This window comes from Callorhinus ursinus, unplaced genomic scaffold (genome assembly GCF_003265705.2).
Source record: "Callorhinus ursinus isolate GAN/ISIS: 27379988/994484 unplaced genomic scaffold, GSC_fseal_2.0 scaffold10, whole genome shotgun sequence".
In the NCBI taxonomy this organism is placed as follows: domain Eukaryota; kingdom Metazoa; phylum Chordata; class Mammalia; order Carnivora; family Otariidae; genus Callorhinus; species Callorhinus ursinus.
Genome location: NW_027397072.1, coordinates 49,592,952 through 49,612,435, shown reverse-complemented (window position 1 = coordinate 49,612,435; position 19,484 = coordinate 49,592,952). Strand labels below are relative to the sequence as shown.

General features: G+C 44.4%; 1 protein-coding gene across 2 annotated transcripts in view; it reads right to left on the bottom strand.

Moving 5' to 3' along the window:
- The window catches only part of SLC4A5 (solute carrier family 4 member 5), a 103,143-nt gene extending 83,969 nt beyond the window's left edge, over positions 1-19,174 (bottom strand). The window contains exon 1 of one of the 2 annotated variants that reach the window (XM_073897513.1): positions 19,127-19,174. In XM_073897513.1, coding sequence (XP_073753614.1) covers positions 19,127-19,145 — 19 coding nt within the window. In that variant the 5' untranslated portion in view covers positions 19,146-19,174. Of the gene's footprint in view, positions 1-16,966; positions 17,006-19,126 lie in introns of those variants that run through there. The other variant, XM_073897514.1, reaches the window with a different exon arrangement.
- Positions 19,175-19,484: the final 310 nt, after the last annotated feature.

Here is a 19,484-nt window from a genome sequence, read left to right as displayed (position 1 = left end):
TATAAGCAATAGCAGAAAATCTCCCAGAAGAATGAGACACACTAACTTCAGGTTACTTTTAGGGAAAGGTAAGGAATAATGCTGATGTTTTAACTTGATCTTTGATGTTTTGGATAGATATAGATGGAAATGAAGCACATACGATAAAATGTTAACATCTGTTAATTCTGGACAGTGATATACATTTACAAGTTTGAAATATTTAATATTAAAATTTTTTAAATGAGTTTTTTTAAAGAAATAAGAGAACTCCCCACCACTATGACATAACAGTCTCAAATAAAATGGGCCAAGTGAGTATCCTGCACAAAGAATGACTGGTGGGGAAAATCCTCACACTTTGCTATGTCATTGTGAAATTTTAGAACACTAAATAAATGTGAAGAAAAAAGAAATCCTAAAAACGTCTAGAGTGAAAGAAACAGGAACAGGTCACCTACAAATGAATAAAAATCAGACTATCTGATTTCTCATCAGCAACTCTGATAACAGAAGATGATGGAGCAATGCATCCAAAATTCTGAGGAAGAATGATTTCCAGCCTAGCATTCTCTACTCAGCCAAACCACCAGGCAAGAGAGAGGGTAGAAGACATCTTCAGACATGCAAGAAATCATTTTATTTCTCTCTTACAACTTCCTACAAAGTTATTTAAGTATGTTACCACAGTGAACCAAAAAGGGGAAGACAATGGGATCCAGGAGAGGGCTGCAAGCTGAAGAATAATGAAGGGAGGTCCCTAAACAGCAGCTGCACCACAGCCCTAGTCCCTCCTCAGAAGAGCTAAAAATGAGGTTTCAGAAGGAGCCATCCAAGGAAAAGACAAAATGCCAGAGATCTGATACACTTCTTGAGAATCTGGAACAATTTAAGACAGTGACAGAGGCAGAAAATGCAAAGAAAGGCAATTAGAAATACCAGGAAAAAAATAAAATTGCAAGAAATAAAATGTGATTATGGTACACAGTCATAAGAGTATAAACATTGATTTTTGAATTAACTAAAAACAATGATGATGTATCTACATTGGGAGAATGAAGAAGAGATGGGTGTGGTATAAGATAATTATTTACCTGTAGGTGGCTAATATCCAACTCTGATAAATAGCAGGAGATACATATATATAAATAATATGTATATATTATTAGAGGGGTGTAGGTAGCCAACAGAAAAAGCTAAACGAATTCCAGGTGATCGTCTTTGGGAGATGCAACAGTGGAGTGTTTAGAAAGCTGGAATGGAGTTTTCTTGTTTTTTATTATAAGCTCTTACATGTGTTACTTGATTTTTAATTATGGTTATATATTACTTTTACTTTAAACATTTTAAGGCTAATAATTTAACATGACATGTATACTCCCTCTTCATGCAATAACTGTATCCCCCTGAAAATCCATGGTTAAACCCGTTTGTTCAAAATGAATCATTTTTACATATTCAGGAGAACTACAAAACAAAGAACCTTTAAGAAAGTGGTTCACAGGAAAAAAAAAGAAAGTGGTTCACAGGAGTTCTCAAACATAAGCATGTGTCAGAGTCATCTGGAGGGCTGGCTAAAACCTAGATTTCTGGGCTCCACTCCAGAGTTACCGATTCTATGGATCTGGGGTATAGACTGAAAGTTTGCATTTACAACAAGTTTCCACTTGATGCTGAAGCTGCTGATCCAGGGACCACACATTGAGAACCGCTGTTTTAAGGAAATAACTCCTATTCATATTTTCTACTAAACTGAACTACTATACATGGAGTTTACTTCACATGAGCTTCACATACACAACAATATCTTATCTTTGCTTGAATTTCAAACCAGGCATTGTGAACTGGTAAGCTTAGCGAGGATGCACTGGTAGCCCCAACTGGTTGGTGATTTTTTTTGAGAGCTGGTACGTTCCTAGACCCTCATAGCATGAGCAAAGAGAAGCTGAGTAACAGATCCTCTTTTCCCATATAGAACTACCACCAAACCTCTCAGGTGGAGCTCAGGCCATCTCTCCCCAACCACAACCAGGAAAGGCCATGTGACCCAGCCTGGCCAACCAAACACTCCCATTCCCCATCACAGAGACTGGTTCTGCCCTGACCCCATGACCAAAGCTGGGCCAATCAGAATTCTTCCTAGGACATCTCCGTTTGATCCATCCAAAAACTGCCTGCTCTGGCTCGGGCTCTGGCATTGTGAAGCGATAAGGGTGGGTGCTACTATGTTGCTTGCCACAGGGAGGGAAGCATCCAAGAAAAGTAGAGAAACAGAGTACTGGTAACACACTGTAACTCCCTGAGTCAGTTAATTCTGAACTGACCTGACTACTACAAATAAAATAGAATTTTCCAGCATGTTGTAAAAATGTATTCTTTCGTATTTGAAGTACTATGGATTTTCAGATTGGAAACCAAACACAAGTGAACGCAAAATGACAAAGAGATGTAAACAGATGAAAACTTTACGGAACTATAGAAGCACGGAGATGTAATGTATTTCCTATTCAGGTAGATGCATACCTCCCAGTTCTGCTCTAGTTCAGACCATCCTTTCTCCACCTCCTCTGTCCTGGGTCCTACCTCCTCACAACTTGAGAGAAGCTCCCTTCCAGGAGGTTGCAGAAGTAGGAGAAGAACCCAGGCTGCCCCAGATCATCTCCAACGGAAACCATTCATTTGAAACAAACAGAGTGCTGACCATATGCACAGTGTTTAGATCAACTACTCTAATCAGCAGCAGCACGGCTCATCACAAAAATTTGCAAAAGTGACCTACCTCTTGAAACAGAATTTCTCTCTCCACCATTTTGTATAATGTGTATTAATTGAATATCAGATATCTTGCCTTCATAATCTCATTTAATCCTGATTAAAATTCAGTGAGATGCATAATTTTCATCCCCATTTTACAGATAAGAAAATGAAGTTTCACAGAATTCAGAAATTTTTCCTGTGTCACAGGCAGAGCTAAGATTGAAATTGGATTCTCTCTGATTCCCCAACCCAAAGAAGGAAGGCAGGGAAAGTGAAAGGCAGGGGAAAATGAAGGGAGGTATTCTCCCATCCATCTTTAGACCCTGGGGGTGAGTATGGCTTTACAGTGAGGGGTCAGACCAAATGCTCTTCTGTCCTGAGTCACCAGGGATCCATTCCACTTTACTACCCCTGCCACCAGCCTGGAATCCCATTGTGGATCCCTGAGAGTGTGCAAACCCTACTGACAAGATCAATGCCCTAAGCCCGTAAGATTAAATATGAGAGTGCCACACCAGGGAACAGACACACAGGGTCCCTGCCCAAGCAGCCTTCATGTCCGCTACAGCAAGGAGGTGGTGATACAGCCAACCTGATGGACATACAGAGCATTTTGACTATCAAAACCCTTGTCATTGAATCATGGGCCATTTAACACTGCTCCCTCCCCGAGCCCCCTGGCCACAGAGGCACATCAGTTCAGTCCAACAAATCCACTCTGTTCCAGATATTTGCTCTAGACACTGGAAACAAAAGAACAAAATAGTTTATAAGGGAAGAAGGGCAAAATATGGTTAATAAATCCTTAAGATTAGACATCCATATGTCTGGGGAAAAAACTAACTAGAAAAAAGGTTGTGCCACATGCATTGGTCAGCCTTTTAGGGGCTTTTCCTCCCATCCCATCTTTTAAGCCATTTGACATTGTGTCTAAGAACAGGGACCAGCCCAATATAGTATCCAGTGAACTCCTCTGAGAGCTCAAAGTATTTCAAAAAAGGACCTCCGGGAGAGCTCATCTGGGATGATTTTGTGAGCTGAATTGACAAAAATGACATGGGGTCATGCTGGGCTTTAAAGACTAAGCTTAGAAACTAGAGAAAGGCCACCCTCCCAGCTGAGAGCTTGTTCATTGCCTCTGGGCCCTGTGGATCTCACCCATGCATGCTCCAGAAGAGAAAGAGAAAACAAGCAAACAAAATATCCCCTAACAAACCACCAGTAACAAAACCAGGTGCAGTATCCAAACCTAACAACAGAAATGTGTAATGAAAGGAGGCTAGCCATTATTTAGTTTCTATCCTGAGATGTTATATCAACAGATGGAATCTAGTTTCCCATAGTTTTCTGGGGAAGCAAGTCTCAGGGTTCTTGCTTACTTCCCATAAAAATTTCAGCCAGTCTTGTAAATTTGGCAAAGGCAACAGAAATTTGCATTGCCTAGGAGAAAAAGATTCTCAGTTTCATCAGATGAGAACAAAAATGAACTAACTTGCCAGGGTGTCAGAGAGAGTGCATTTCATGTCATCTCAGTTCATCTGGCGTGAGGTTTTATGCCCCAAACCATGAACTCAAGACACCAGGGTGACTAATAGAGTATAATTTTTTTAAAGAAAAGGCAAATATCCAATGCTCATTTGGAGGCTTTATTCAGCTTTCATGGTATTCTCCTTCTCAGTGTGCATGAAGCTCACTCTCAAATATTCTGTGTTCACATTGTCAAGCACATTTTTCCTTATCTGTATAGTTTTGTCTACTATCTCTGAAACTCCAAGCCGCAAACTTACCTTCACGCTCTTAGCACTGGAAACCAGGATCCAAATCTCAGGAAGGCCAGAGTCACTTGCTCTGGTGCTGTTAGGTGGCAAGAAGGACACTCTGTGATTTCCAGGCTGAACAGTATTTGGGGCATTGGAGATTGACTTGTGGGGCTCAGTGGCGGCCAGCCATGTGACCAGGGTGGGGGAAGGGACACTCCTGAAGGGCAAGGGACCGATGCCTGCTCTGCTGACAGACCAGGGTAAAGCAGGGTCTGAGCAGAGCTGGCCATAATTACAGGCAGACAACTTTGCTCTAAATTTCTTCTTGGATTTTAACTTAGTGATCTTCTTATTGCAGTGTTGCATTTCAGCCTTGGTTTTTAAATGCTTGTTTATCTCCCTACACGATTTCTATCGTAAGTCCTTTTTGGATTCTGTCTTGGAGGGATGTTAGAGCTGGAAGAGACCTTACGAATGATCCAGCACCACCCCCACCCCAGGGCCACCCATTTTACAGATGGGTGGCAGCATTTCCAGGAGCCTGCAGAGGCCTGGGTTTGGTATTGTGTACTGGGGGACCCCAGCTGGCTGGCACCCCAAAGTACAGCTCATTTGAATATCTTCAACCCTTAGGTGGTTAGAGCTTTGAGGACTGCTGAGATGCCAGTAATGAATCTTATCACTTTGCAGGTGCCTAAATCTGCAGCTGTAAGATTAGGCCATGGCTTAGAAATTGTGGCAGTTTGTACTTGTGGTCAAAGAGTTTATATGGGGGCTCCTGGGTGGCTCAGTCAGTTGAGTGTCCAACTCTTGATTTCAGCTCAGGGCGTGATCTCAGGGTCCTGGGACTAAGCCCCACGTGGGGCTCTGCATTTAGCGTGGAGTCCGCTCGTCCCTCTCCCTCCCCTGCCCTCCCCCACCTCACTCATGCACACTCTCTCTAAAGTAAATAAATGAATCTTTTAAAAAAAGGAGTTTATATAAACATGTGTACTTATGTTTATGTATCTCTACCACAGTCTTCTTAAAACCCTCCAAGATGATCTTTTTGGAGGGATTAAAGGACATCAGGAGCTGGAGAGATATTTGATCTCAAAGACCCTGAAGACTTCTCAAGACCAGAGCCATGTGAGTAGCCTTCTAGTTCACAGCCCCTTCTCCACCCAAATGGTCTGTGCCAGCTGCCTGCTAACCAAAAGGGGGATAGTAGTAATGACGGTGGAAATGGTAGAGGGAGAAGTAGTAGGGGGAATGGTAGCGGTGGCAATATGGTAGCTGGGCACACATGGACATTGGAGAGGCACCAGTGGAGGTGCTGGAAGTTAAGGATGGAGGCGATGAGGGGCAGATGGAGGTGGTGGAGGCAGTCGTGGTGATGGAGGAAGGGACAAGAAGATCCCCCGAATGACAGAGTAGGAGATTCTTGTTACTGACTCTTAGGCTGATGACCCTTGATGAAGCTGACCTGCTGGGATTACAAGTGTGAAATGGTAAAGCCATGGCGTTAGAAGTCTGAAGAACCTCATTCTGTCCCCAGAGCTGTGCAGTCTTAAGATAATCACTTCACCTCTCTGGACTCCCAATTTTCTTGAAGTAGAGTTTGCACTTAAATGGTATCTTGTTAGGGGAAACTCTTCCCTCTCCCTCTAAGCCCTTTACCCTTCCCTGTAAAGTGGTAGCTTCTGTCCTTTCTAAAGTCTCAAAAAGAGTACTTTTCACTTACCTTTCTACCTCCTCACTCACTTTCACCTGGAAGAGGATGAGTGACTCAAGCGATTGGCACATTTGGGAAAATAAAATGGGCATGTGCCATGGCTCAGATGCATCTGAGAACTGCCTACTTCAGAGAAAGTCCAAGCTGGGCTCCTCTCCTCCTCTCTTCACATCAAACTTCCAGGGCAGGTTCTCACCCTGCAGGTAGGGAGTCCTCCAGTGTTGGGTAGACAAGCCTAGCTCTGGCAGAAAAAATTAGGAAGCCTGATTGTGGTTGTATATTCTAAGCCAAATTCTCCAATCTGCTTTTCCTGTTACAAAGTTATTTTGACTTCTACCTATGGGACTTCTGTATCTTATTATTTCTCATTTGATTCCAAGCATAGAGGGAAAGATTGTAAACAAGTATCCTCCTCAATACCAATGCTGATGAATTAATGAAAGAGACTGCACTGAGTTGATTGGACAAAACAGTCTCTAAATTTCCTTCAAGGTGTAACATCCTGTGATTCTATGAGTCTGTGTCTCTGGAGTAGAACAAATATTTGTGAAGCTGGGCGGAAGGCTGAGACTCAGTGGACAACTTCCTAATCTCTGTCTCTCTTCTTTCCTGCTTTTCAACCCGATGAAGACCTCTAGTCTCCAGACATCTTCCTCTTCTCCCCCTCTACCAGCCCTGCATGGCTTCTTTACCCGCATTCTGGTCTGGACCCCATGATGAATTACTTCACTCTTCCTTCATTGATACCCACAACCTCTTGTTCCTGCCCTGCCAATCTTTTGGTCTAAATCAGCCCCACTGCTACCCATCTCCTCCTATACTGAGCTCTCTTTTGTCTCTGGAGAAAGCCTGTATTCAGGAGAGAAAAGAACCAAGACAGAGAGTGGTAGAAGTATGTGTGTGTGTGTGTGTGTGTGTGTGTGTGTGTGTGTGTGTGTGTGAGAGAGAGAGAGAGAGAGAGAGAGAGAGAGAGAGAGACACTAAGAGACAGAATGGAGAGAGACAGACCTCGTCCAATGGTACCTATGGCCAGCTCTACCCCTGTCCTTTCCCGTGGTTTAGTTTTGTGACCGAAAAATGTTGAAGGGAGAGCTGGCCATCCCATTTCTCTTCTCTCCCTCACCTTTGGCCCCATTCACATTACTGCTAAGGAGACTGGTTTGTCCAGCGGGCATTAAGCACTGGGACAAATGCCTGATGGCTTTCAGTCCTTCCTCACCACCAGAGCGGTAAGGGCTGAGACCCATGCATTGGCTTGGGAGCAAGGGAAGAGATTGGACCCAGTGGGTTCTTAGTCAGAAGTGTTCCCCCCCTCCCCTGGGACATTTGGCAATGACTAGACACATTTCTGGTTGTTAACACTGGGATGAGAGTCCTACTGGCCTCTAGTGGGTAGAGGCCAGAGATGCTGCTAACATCCTACAATGCACAAGACGCCCCCACAACAAAGAATCAGCTGGCCCAGACTGTCAATAGTGCCAAGGTCGAGAATCCTGGATTAGACTGCTCAGACCCCTCTGGTTCTAGAAACCAAAATGCCTCTAACCCAGGCCAAAAGAGTACTCCACACGGGCCCACCTCAGTCACCAGGATGCTACAAGGAGGGAGGAAAGGCAAAGATTCTTAGTAATTTGCAGCTTTTGACCTCTGGGCCTCCATTTCCTTTGGAGACCTGGCACACAGGGGTGGTTACCAACAAGGACAGATACCTTTCCATCTTCAGCTCAGTGCCACCTGAACCCCACCTGGGTTTAACAGATGGCAGGGTTTAGGCAGGTTTGACATTGGGTCCTGGCATAGGGGATGAAGTCTCATGAAGGAAAAATGAGCTTCCTACCCCTGTGTTGGTGGGAATAAGGATTCATCTGGGGCCCCAGCAGGCTTACATAGAACTTTTGCCCACAAGAGGTTTTCCACAAGCTGGGCAAGCCTCATGCCAATATGTGTGATTTTTGGCTCTCAGATTGTTTGTGCCAAGCTTTGGCAGGTGGTACAAGATTGGCTGCCCCAGATTCTTGTCCACTTTAGCTGCTTTTGAACTGTATCCAGGGTTGAGGAGAGAACATATGTGGCATGTCAAGACCGTACGGGAAGGCAAGAAAAGCTGAGAGATATCTTAAAGGGAAGCTGAGAAGCCTGAGGAGGCCAGGCTCAGGTTTTGCAGTGGATGGGTTCTCTCCCTCCTCCATCTCCATCTCCCCCCAGTCACTGCTGTGGCCTGTGGCCAGCAATAGCACAGACCTCAGCTCACTCTGCACCAACGACACTGCACGTTCTGCTGTTCCTCCAACATCCCAAGCTCATTCCCACCTCAGAACCTTTGCACTTACTGCCTCCCCAACCTTCAGCTCTCTCATGTACTCAGCTTTCTGGTCAAATGCTACCTACCCAAGAAAGTCCTCCCTGACCAGCCTATCTAAAATACCCCTCTCTAGCCTTTAACTCTGCCTTATTGGTCTATATGGCATTTCTATCCAAAACCACATTTTGTGTTTGTTTGTTCATTCATTACTTTCTCTTCCTCTGATATGGCAGGGACTTTGTCTTGTTCACTGAGGTATCCCTGACACCTATAATAGAGGCTTATAAATGGTTGGTTCGAATCCTGGCTCCACAAACTATGGGATGTTGAGCAAGTCACCTATCTATTTTTTTCTTCAATTTCCTCAACTGAAAAATGGAAATATTAATCATACCTACTTCAGTGGTTGTTATGAGAACCGACTGAACCCATGCATATAAAATCTTAGGTCAATGGCTGGCACACAAAATAATTAGGATCAGCTAGTAATATTATAATTATTCTACTCCCGGGAAGTTCACGCCCTGCCTATTCTGAGGAGGTGGGGAGTGGTATTCCTGGCAGTCTGCAGGAATGGAGCAGTTATTGTTACTTCTCTGGGAACCAAAAATCCCTCTGCAGGCCCTGAACTGGGACCTTTTTTCTCCTCTGCCTCTGCTCTCTGCTGCCCTCTGAAGGCCCTGGGTGGAGGCTGGCAAAAGAGAATGTTAAGGACTCCGTGGATGACATATTTCCCAAAGAAAAATGAGCCATCCCTTTCTTTAAGCAAGCCAGACTTCCAAGGTGGCAAGCCTGGCCCTTGCCAAAGCTGCCACTGGGGCCATCATTTGACACACTCAATTAGGAATTACTGAGGCCACAGAGGAACTGCAGGTGCTTGGGAATCCATCCCTTAGACTGGCTCCAGGAGGGACCCAGAGCAAACCCACTCCTCCCTTCCCCCAGGCTGTACTTCCTGAGCCTGGGGACAGTGATCCGCCAGCCAACCTGAGCCACCCTGGAAAGCCATTCCTCACCCTGTGCCTCATTCCCTATCGGACTGTGTGTCACCATGTGGGTCAAGTGATCTTCACATTATCAGCCTAAAATGAGAGGGAAAGCCACTCCTCTGGGGGCTTCTGGATGGTGATTCATTAACAAGAATCTGGAAACACACACTGTCTGATGAAAAGATATAATGGGGGGAAAATTTCATTTTCAATAGTGACAAAAATCCTAAAACATCTAGAAATAAACTTGCCTAGAAATGCATATTTTATATGAGAATGTATGAGAAAGTTTTGCTAAGAAGCACAAAATAAGGTAACATATTCCTGAATGGGAAAATCGAACAGGGCATATATGTTAAATATTCATAAATCTATCCACATTTTAAACATGACAAAAAATCACGGTTAAGATAATAGCTTAGAATTTATGGAGCTTTTACTATGTGCTAGGATCTGTGCTAAGAGCTTTACAAAATTACCTCAGTTAATCCTACAGCAACCCTATGTGATCATTATCATTTATGAAGGAAAGGGCTGTGTAGTGGTTAAGAGCAGGAGGTCACATGACTTTGGGCAAGATACTTATAACCCTGAGACTTGGTTTCCTCATCTGTAAAATGGGAATAATAGTATGTATCTCATGAGTTTCTAAGTGCTTAGGATTAAATGAGATAATTTGGAATAGTGCCTGGTAAGTGCCGAGCACTTAATTAATATGAACTACTGTTATCCGCATTTATAGATAAGGAAATTAAAGCTCTGAGAGGATAAAATAACGCCCAGGTTTACCCAGCTGGCAAATGGCTGAATTAGCCTGGAGGATAGGGTTAGGGAGCCTTTCCTAAAAGATACAGAAAATTATAATATCATAATAGTTAAAACAGGAAGCACACCTTAAAGGCATTTATATATGCCTTGCAAAATAATGTTCTGAATGATTAGCCAGTGCCTGCTATTGATGAATGAATGAATGAATAGCCAGCCTGCTATTTTCTTTACTTCGTTTCCTTCCCCCATTAAACAGACCATTCCATGCTTTGCCTCAGGGAGGGCATGTAAAAGCAGAAAAAAGAGATAAAAGGAGCCTCTTCCCTCAGGACAATAGAAAAGACTCCTGACCAAACCTAGACTGAAGTATGGGAAAGATGGTTATGATGATCAAGGCTGTCCCATCCCCCTCACCCAAGGTGGCACAGAGACATGGAGAGAGACTCAGTGCGCCACAGAGACCTCTAGGTGCCAACAAACAAGAACCGATGGACAGGACAGATGATGTCAAGGGTAGGAGCCTTTGTAGGTCCCTAAGAGTCCAGCACCCCACCCCACTCCAACCCCGGATTGGAAACTGGAACGGACAGGGCTTTAAAAAGACAGCATCGTTTTTAAATGGAGGCTCAAAATACAGATGGAGAGAGTTAGAAAATAAACTAATGCTTCTTATACACTTCAGGTTAGAGGCTGAAACTGAGATTCCAAAGGATAGATTTTTTTAAAGAAAATAGTGTTGGAGAAATGTGCTATTAAAAATTTTTCCATTTAGAGGAGAAGCTTGGGCAGTGAACAAAGGCAGCAATGTATTTATTTACTGGACTCAGCACATTCATCTCTACCCTGAAATTAAATGTGATTGTCCTTAAGACTGGGGTTGAACTTGCATCCCAGTTTGCCTTGGACAGTCACCATCTGCCCACTTGTCTTGGCTTCATTGTTAGTAGTGCCCCCTTTCATTCTCAAAAGCCTTCCAGTTTGGGCAATAAGTTACGTTGTTACTCTGTTAAGATTTTAAAATTCAGCAATCCTGTGGGTGAGCAACTCTTAGCTAGATGCTATGAAACAGAAAGTAAGAATTTCCAGGCAGGGGTGGCTGGAGGCCAGCAGAGCAATGAAGTGAAGCCTCAGGAGGGCCTGAGAATCTCACCTGGATGGGAAAGGAAGGGGCAGGTGGTGTCTCATGAGAGGAGCCTTGGTTAAGGTTGAAGGTCAGGTGCTGTGTGGAGTTAAGAGGACACTGGTGGGGGTAGAATGGGATGTTTGAACTTAATCTTTCACAGATGAAACAGCTCAGGGTGTTTCAACAGCATAGCCGAGGTTATGCCCATGGAGCAGACAAGAAATGGAACCCAGATTACGTTTGGGGTTAAGGTCTGGGAAGCTAAAGAGAGACTTGGAAAGGGGGGTTGTCTACTCTATACCCTTTTACTCCTACTAAATTTTGAATCTTGTGACTGTATTACCTATTCAGAAAAATATAGAAGCAATATGGAAATTTTAAGGAACCAGGCTACCTTGTCCATATTCTCTAGATAAACTGTGGAATCATTTTGTCAAGTTTTTAAGAATGCCATCAGTAAAACAAGTGGCCTTTAAACATTTGAAAAGATGTTCAACCTCATTTAAAAAAAAAATGGGAGGGCTGTCTGGCTGTCAGCTAAGCGGTTAAGCATCTGCCTTTGGCTCATGTCCTGATCTCAGGATCCCGGAATCTGAGAGTCATGCTCCCTGCTCAGTGGGAGTCTACTTGTCCCTCTGCCCCTCCCCCCACTAATGCTCTCTCTCTCTCTCTCTCTCTCTCTTTTTCTCTCTTTCTCTCTCAAATAAATAAATGAAATCTTAAAAAAAAAAGAAGCAAATTAGAGCCACAGTGAAAATCAGCAAATATCAAAAGGCTTCACAACACCAACAGTGGAAGAAAATGGGATCTCTTCCACACAATGGCCAGTCACCCTGCAGTTGGGCACAGACTCTATGGGGCCACTTTGGCAATATTTATAAAACTTTAAAATGCACATACCTTTGGGTAGTAACTCTTTGTCTAGAAATTTATCTTATGGATATACTCCCATCTATGTGGGAGGCAGTTACCCAACCTCCCTGCATTTTTATGTCAGAAGATTATCATGGGAATTAAATGATATAATATATGGAAAGAATTTTATTTTATTTATTTATTTTTTAAGATTTTATTTATTTATTTGACAGAGAGAGACACTGTGAGAGAGGGAACACAAGCAGGGGGAGTGGGAGAGGGAGAAGCAGGCTTCCTGCTGAGCAGGGAGCCCGATGTGCGGCTCGATCCCAGGACCCTGGGATCATGATCTGAGCTGAAGGCAGATGCTTAACGACTGAGCCACCCAGGCGCCCCTCCATGGAAAGAATTTTAAAGGTGACACACAATAAATGCTCAGTAAATTCTGGCTGTTATTATTACAGCACTGTTCGTGGCAGCAAAGCACTGGAAACAACCTGAATGTCCATCTATTGGGGACTGATAAAAAAAAGTTTTGTCTGTACGCTGGAAAACCATGAAGATTTAAATAGAGTGAATACTCTTTAAACAGTGCTATGAAATGATCTTTAGAAATATTAAGTGGAGGGACAAAAGCAAAGTGTAGAAGAGTGCTTATGGTTTGCCACCATTGGGGGGGTGGGCAGGCACGCCTATAGGGGCATAGTCTCTCCATGGAAGAAGTCACGAGAACCTGGTTTCATTGAAGAGTCCTGGGAGCAGGACTGGGAGGCAGGTGCTCAGGGGCCACTGGTATAACCTCTTGTCTCTTTTATATTGTCCACATAGGGATGTATTTGTTATTCAAAACAAATAAATTCTACTTCTGGATATATACCCCAAATGGTTAAAAAGCAGGGTTAAAAAACAGGTACTCTTATTGTACACCAATGTTTGTTACTTACAATAGGCAAAAGGTGGAAACAACCCAAATGTTCATCTATAGATGAATGGATAAACAAAATGTAGCATATCCATGAAATTCAGTATTATTCAGACTTTAAAAGGGAGGAAAAGGGTGCCTGGCTGGCTCAGCTGGTACAGCATGTGACTCTTGAGCTTGGGGTTGTAAGTTCAAGCCCCACATTGGGTGTAGAGATTATGTAAAAATAAAATCTTAAAAAAATTTTTTTAAATGAAAGGAAGGAAATTCTAACACATGCTACAAATGGCTGAAATGTGAGGACATTATGCTAAGTGAAATAAGTCAGACCCAAAAAAGAAAAATACCGTATGATTCCACTTATATGAAGTACCTAGAATAGCCAAATTCATAGAGACAGAAGACACAATAGTGGATCTGGGGCTGGGGGAAGGGGAAATGGGGAGTCACTGTTCAATGGATACAGAGTTTCAGTTGGGGAAGATGAAAAAGTTCTGGATACGGATGGTGGTGATGGTTGTAGGGTAAAGTGAATGTATTTAATGCTATTAAATTTGTATTCTCAAAAAGAGTTAAAATGGTAAATTTTGTTATATTTACTTTACCCCCAAAAAGTAAATAATTTAAATTTAATTTTAAATAAGATAGTATATCATTGTAAACGCTTTTTTTAAATAGTCATTTTTTTACTTTGATTGGAGTTATGTTAGATGTAGAGATTGATTACAAGGAGCTATAAGGTATGAGACACAACAAAGAATAAGCCCTAAAAAAGGACCCTTGGTCTCCAAACCCTGGCATTCTCCACGACAGGTGAACCTACTGTGCTGACTGGCTTCTGGGGGATTCCTGATACAGAGCAGAGGTGAAAGGCTGAAGCGGGACCAAGGAAGGAGGGCAAGCAACTCCATCCAAAACAGGGAAGAGAAAGGAAGGGAAGAGATGATGGGCAGGGGCAGAAGCAGAGAAAATTCCCACCTGACCACATAGACTTTCTCCATGAGGAAAGAGGTGAGGGGTGGGAGTGTGTGCCTTTGGGGTGGATTTTGAGGGTAGTGGAAAGGTTGACCTTCAAGGGGTCAGCCCAGGGATGTGTAAGGGAATCGCCATGTCCCCACTGAGGACCCCGGTGAGGCTGGAGATCAGACATGTGTAGAGACCATTTTCCTCCTCCTCCCACCTCTTCTCCCTCCCCAGGCAACAACCCTGAAGCATTCGCAGACCCCTGGGAGCTAAATAATTAAATTAGAGTAGAAAGCAGGACTTTCCGTCCAGACCACCAACCACCATAGGCCTCTCTTCTTCATTAACACCAGGTTGGGATGGGAAGAGGCCCCAATTTTACATTGAGATTGAGGTTTGGATTATCATTGGGATCAACATTATCATTTCTGAGATGAGCCTGAGACCAAGGGTGACCAGAACAATCGTATGACTTGTCTAAATTTCATCCAGGGGCAGAGCAAGATTCAGCCACACAGAATAAATTTAAAAAGAGCAATCACAGGTAAAAAATCAGGCTGCTTTCTGATTTTACCCCATGAGTCATCCTTATTTAATGGAACACTTACACAATACTATCTTCAACTGTTACTTAACATGCATATATCTTGCACATCCCACTAGATTGTAAGCTCTCTGAGGGCAGGGCTCATGTGCCATTTATCCCCATACTGCCACCAAAGCCCAGCAAAGTGCCTTGCATGTACACAGTAAGCCATAGGGTTATACGATTCAGTGCATGGGGACAGTGTCACTGATGACATGACTACTGTACATGTGTACCATGGTAAAAACTAGCTAGGTAGCTAGAAGCAGCCAGGCAGTGCTTTGGAAACTCATCCCAGAAAATTCCTTAGCTAGATCACTGAGTTCATAAAATACACTTTAAAAGGGGCGGGAGGCACCTGGGTGGCTCAGTTGGTTAAGCATCTGACTCTTGGTTTTGACTCAGGTCATGATCTTAGGGTCCTGGGATCAAGCCCTGCATTGGGCTCCCCGCTCAGCAGGGAGTCTGCTTCCCCTCTCCCTCTGCTCCTCCCCCTGCTCATGAACTCTCTCTCTCAAATAAATAAATAAATAATAAATCTTAAAAAAAGAAAAAAGAGCCTGTGTTCAAGGAATTCTGATATAAAATGATGTTGCAGTTTGCCCAGGTTTAGGGTAAAAGGCATAGAAATGAAGTAGGTGTGGATGATCATGTTCTGTTTCTCTGTTAGAGCTGCTCTTGTTCTGAATTAAGGGGAAGCAGGCTAAAATGCAAGAGGAGGGTGGGATCAGACCCAGCTCATGCCCTATGATAGTAGGAATGAACGCTGCAGTGCCCCATTAGGCTTCAAACCAAGCTGAATCCATTTTGGAGTAAGGAATCTTAAAGGGCTCCTGTCTTCAAGAGTATATAAAATGATCCAAATTACGTACTTCTGAGAGAAAAAATTAGCTGAAGAAGCACAGAGCCCAGCTCTTTAGATAGGGGAGTAGATCTCAAGTAGCTCAAGAAGCAAAATTTTCTACAGATGAAGGTTATGAAAAGGAAACCCAAGACCAGTTGATTCTGGTTTGTGGATAGTAACATCCGAGAACACACTCTGCTATCTATTTCATGTGACTGCATCACTTGTGCTGAAGTATCTCTTTATTGGCCTGGCCTCCGTCAATGGTCACAGAGCAGGGAGGTAAAAGAAGATATTTGAGCATCTCCATCAGTAAGTCTAAGTGCTTGATTACTGCCTCTCTGAGAAGATGAACTGAACTGAAGGGAGAGTGGGCAGGCATTCAGTCAAGCGACAAGCCAGTTACTGAGCACCTTCAATGGATGGGGAAAGATGGCTCTCCTCAGACTGGGCAACCCAAAATAAGCTAGGGGGCGAGGGGGGGAAACAGCATAGTTGGTGGGTTTTTAGGATACTCCTGAGAACATTCCTCAGCTCATGAGCTCACAGCTCAGTCCCAAATCGCAGGAAAGTAAAAAAACCCTTTCTTGGGGACAGAAGTCCACAGAGCTAAGGGCTCCGAATTTCCAAGTTAGAATTTCATCAAGGGCTGGGTGACCCTTTCTTGAATAGCCAGCTGATCCCCAGAAGTCCTGATTTGCAAGAACTACAGTCTGTTACATCTAGGAAGAGAGATGAGGACTATCTCCCTGGCTTCTCATGCATCACCTCCTTCCCATTCCCTAGAGCCCATAAAGCTGATCCTTGGTAAAGGTCACCTCCTTCAGGTGGGAAAGCTTAACTGAAGTGGGGATTTTTATATAAGTCTCATGTTTCCTGGACTCATAGGAGCCTCCAAGAAGATGCTGGAAATAACCCTTATTGAATTGAAAGAAGCTTGAAGTAAGCACAGGACCAACCCCCGTGACTTCCATGGCTGAATAACCTGGATTTAAGAAGGGCAGTTAGAACTCCATACAGAGAATACAACTAGATCTAGATCTCAGCCCCTCAGTACATGTCTGACTATTGCACAGATGCACATGTGCATAGATACTCCCCTCTCCAAAGGTGGGGGCAGGGGAACGCAGAATAGCAACACCACCAACAGGACAACCTGATCATTATCTTACTTGTCCTTCACTATGTTGAAATAGTTAAAAATTAATTTGGACAACAGATTGTCCCTTATCTTTGCTCTCTAAATCTTGCACAGGCTTTTAGCAAAAAGCAACACAATTCTCACCTGACCCTCTGTGGGCTGGAGATTCCTGCCTACACTATTGGGTTCATTCATTCACATCCCCAAACCTGAACCTACAACCAAGCTGTTAACTCCATATATTTAAAATCCACTCTACTCACCCCGTGCAGTAGCCTGTCGCTCCAGTGCCCTTGAATCCAGTCCTTTAGGGTGGGCCTTGCAGTTGGAACCCACCCACCTCTCCTTTTTTTCTACCTCTGCTATTAACATAGCCCCTCCTCTATTACCTCACCAACCAACTATTTTAGAACCAAAAAGTCTTTGTCTAGTCACAGACACTGTAAAAGTAACATTTGTTTTACGTTTTTAAATCTAATGTCTGTGTCTTCCGCAATTCTTACTGGTTTATCTAATCAGCACGTCCTAGGGAGGTTTATTACTTGTGGGTTTAGCTTGCTTGAGCCAGCTGAGGCATTCCCCCTGCTCCAGAAAATCAGCTCCTTTAGGAGACGATCCCTGGGAAAGGTGTCTTCTTTGCTTTGCCTCTTCTCTTCAGAGGCCTGAGATTATGGAGCACGTTCCACATCCCACCGACCCTCCAGTTCTGCAAGCCCCAATTCCTGACTCTTCGCAGAAGGATATGGACAAGATAAACGAAGAAGGCATTTGAACAAATCAAACCCTACGAGAAAAACGTTCTGTACTTTGTGATTTTTCTAAGTTTTGTGCTGATTTTTGCCCTCATCTTAACTGCTTTGTAAGTAGGAAAGATATAACTATCAGTGGAAGAGGGCAAGGAGAAGGCAGAGACAGTGAGTGGGAAGTGAGGGGAAAAGAAGTGCTAGTGGGGAAGGGACACACAGTGTTGGGTGTGGGCACACAATGTTGGTGGGCAGACACAGTTTGGGTGTGGGCACACAGGGTTGGGGTGTGAGCACACAGTGTAGGGGGTGCAGGCACACCATGTTGGGGGGCAGACACATAGGGTTAGGGTGTGAGTACACAGGGTTGGGGTGTGAGCACACAGTGCTGGGTGTGAACACACAGGGTTGGGGTGTGAGCACACAGTGTTGGGTGTGAACACACAGGGTTGGGGTGTGAGTACACAGTGTTGGGTGTGGGCACAGTGTAGGGGGTACAGGCACACAGTGTTGGGGGGCAGACACACAGTGTTGGGTGTGGGCACACAGGGTTGGGGACAGACACACAGTGTTGGGTGTGGGCACACAGAATTGGGGTATGAACACACAGGGTTGGGGTGTGAGCACACAGTGTTGGGTGTGGGCTCACAGGGTTGGGGTGTGGGTATACAAGGTTGGGGTATGAGCACAGTCTTGGGGTTGGCACACAGTGTTGGTATGTGTGAGCACACAGTGTTGGGTGTGAGCACACAGGAGTTGGGGTGTGGGTGTACAAGGTTGGGGTGTGAGCACAGTGTTGGGGGTGGGCACAGTGTTGGGTGTGGGCACAAAGTGCTGGGGGATGGGCACACAGTTTGGGTTGTGGGCACACAGAGTAGGAGGGATGAGGAAGAGGAGCATGCTGAAATCTCTGCTAGTCTAGGCATCTCTGGACACCAAGCACTGGGCTCAGTGACACACACAGCTTCTCTTATTTAACTCTCAACAGTCCCGCCAGGCAAGGATTTTCATCCCCAGATGAAACCTTGCAGATATGGAAACAGACTCAGAGCGTGTAATACTAGCCCATGGACTCATAGATGTAGGAGGAAGAACAGGGGTTGGAAGCTCCATTAAAAAATGAACTCCACCCCTTTTCTTACCCAGGTCCTATTGTAGATTGACTGAGTGTTTTCAGACCCATATTTCAGGGTTTACCTTTTCTTTCAGATAGGAAACTTATCTTCTGTATAAAGTCCTGACTCTGTTCCTAGCTCACTGGGGTTTCCCCCAGTGGAAAAGCCACACATGCAGCAGACATGTGGAAAAGTGTGTTTTGGAGGCCATGGCTGAGCCATAACTTTAACCCTACATCCTACTTTCTTCCCATAATCCATGAAGTCAAAGACTAGCAAGACTAGGATGACCGACTCACCTTGGTTTGCCTGACACTTTTCCAGTTTCAGCTCTGAACGAACTGCAACCTAGGAAACCCCTTGTCTGGGGCAGATGGGGATAGCCTGGCCCAGAAGACACAGCCTCCAGCCTCAGGGAGTTTCCAGCAAATCGGGAATTAGACAAATACACAAGCAGAAGAGTGCAAGGCCCCATAAAACAGCACAAAGGGAGGGAGGGGTTCAGTAAAAGAGAAACCATAGATGTTTAGAGGACTTACTCATTTCACAAATGGTCATTGCTTACCTTCAAAGTCTTGGGCCATAGATTAGGCCCTATGTGTTAAAGAAACACTTCATGGAGGGGCAGCTGGGTGCAGAATCAGTTGAGCATCCAACTCTTGATTTCTGCTCCGGTCATGATCTCAGGGTCGTGAGACTCAGCCTGTGAAGGCCCTGCATGGGCCGCTCATGGAGCTCCATGTCAGGCTCTGCACTGGGCATGGAGCCTGCTTAAGATTCTTTCTCCCTCTCCTGCTGCACTGCCCCCTTGTGTGCACACAGGCGCACAAGCCTGTGTGCATGCGCACTCTCTCAGAAAGAAAGAGAAAGAGGAAAGAAGGAAGGAAGGAAGGAAGGAAGGAAGGAAGGAAGGAAGGAAGGAA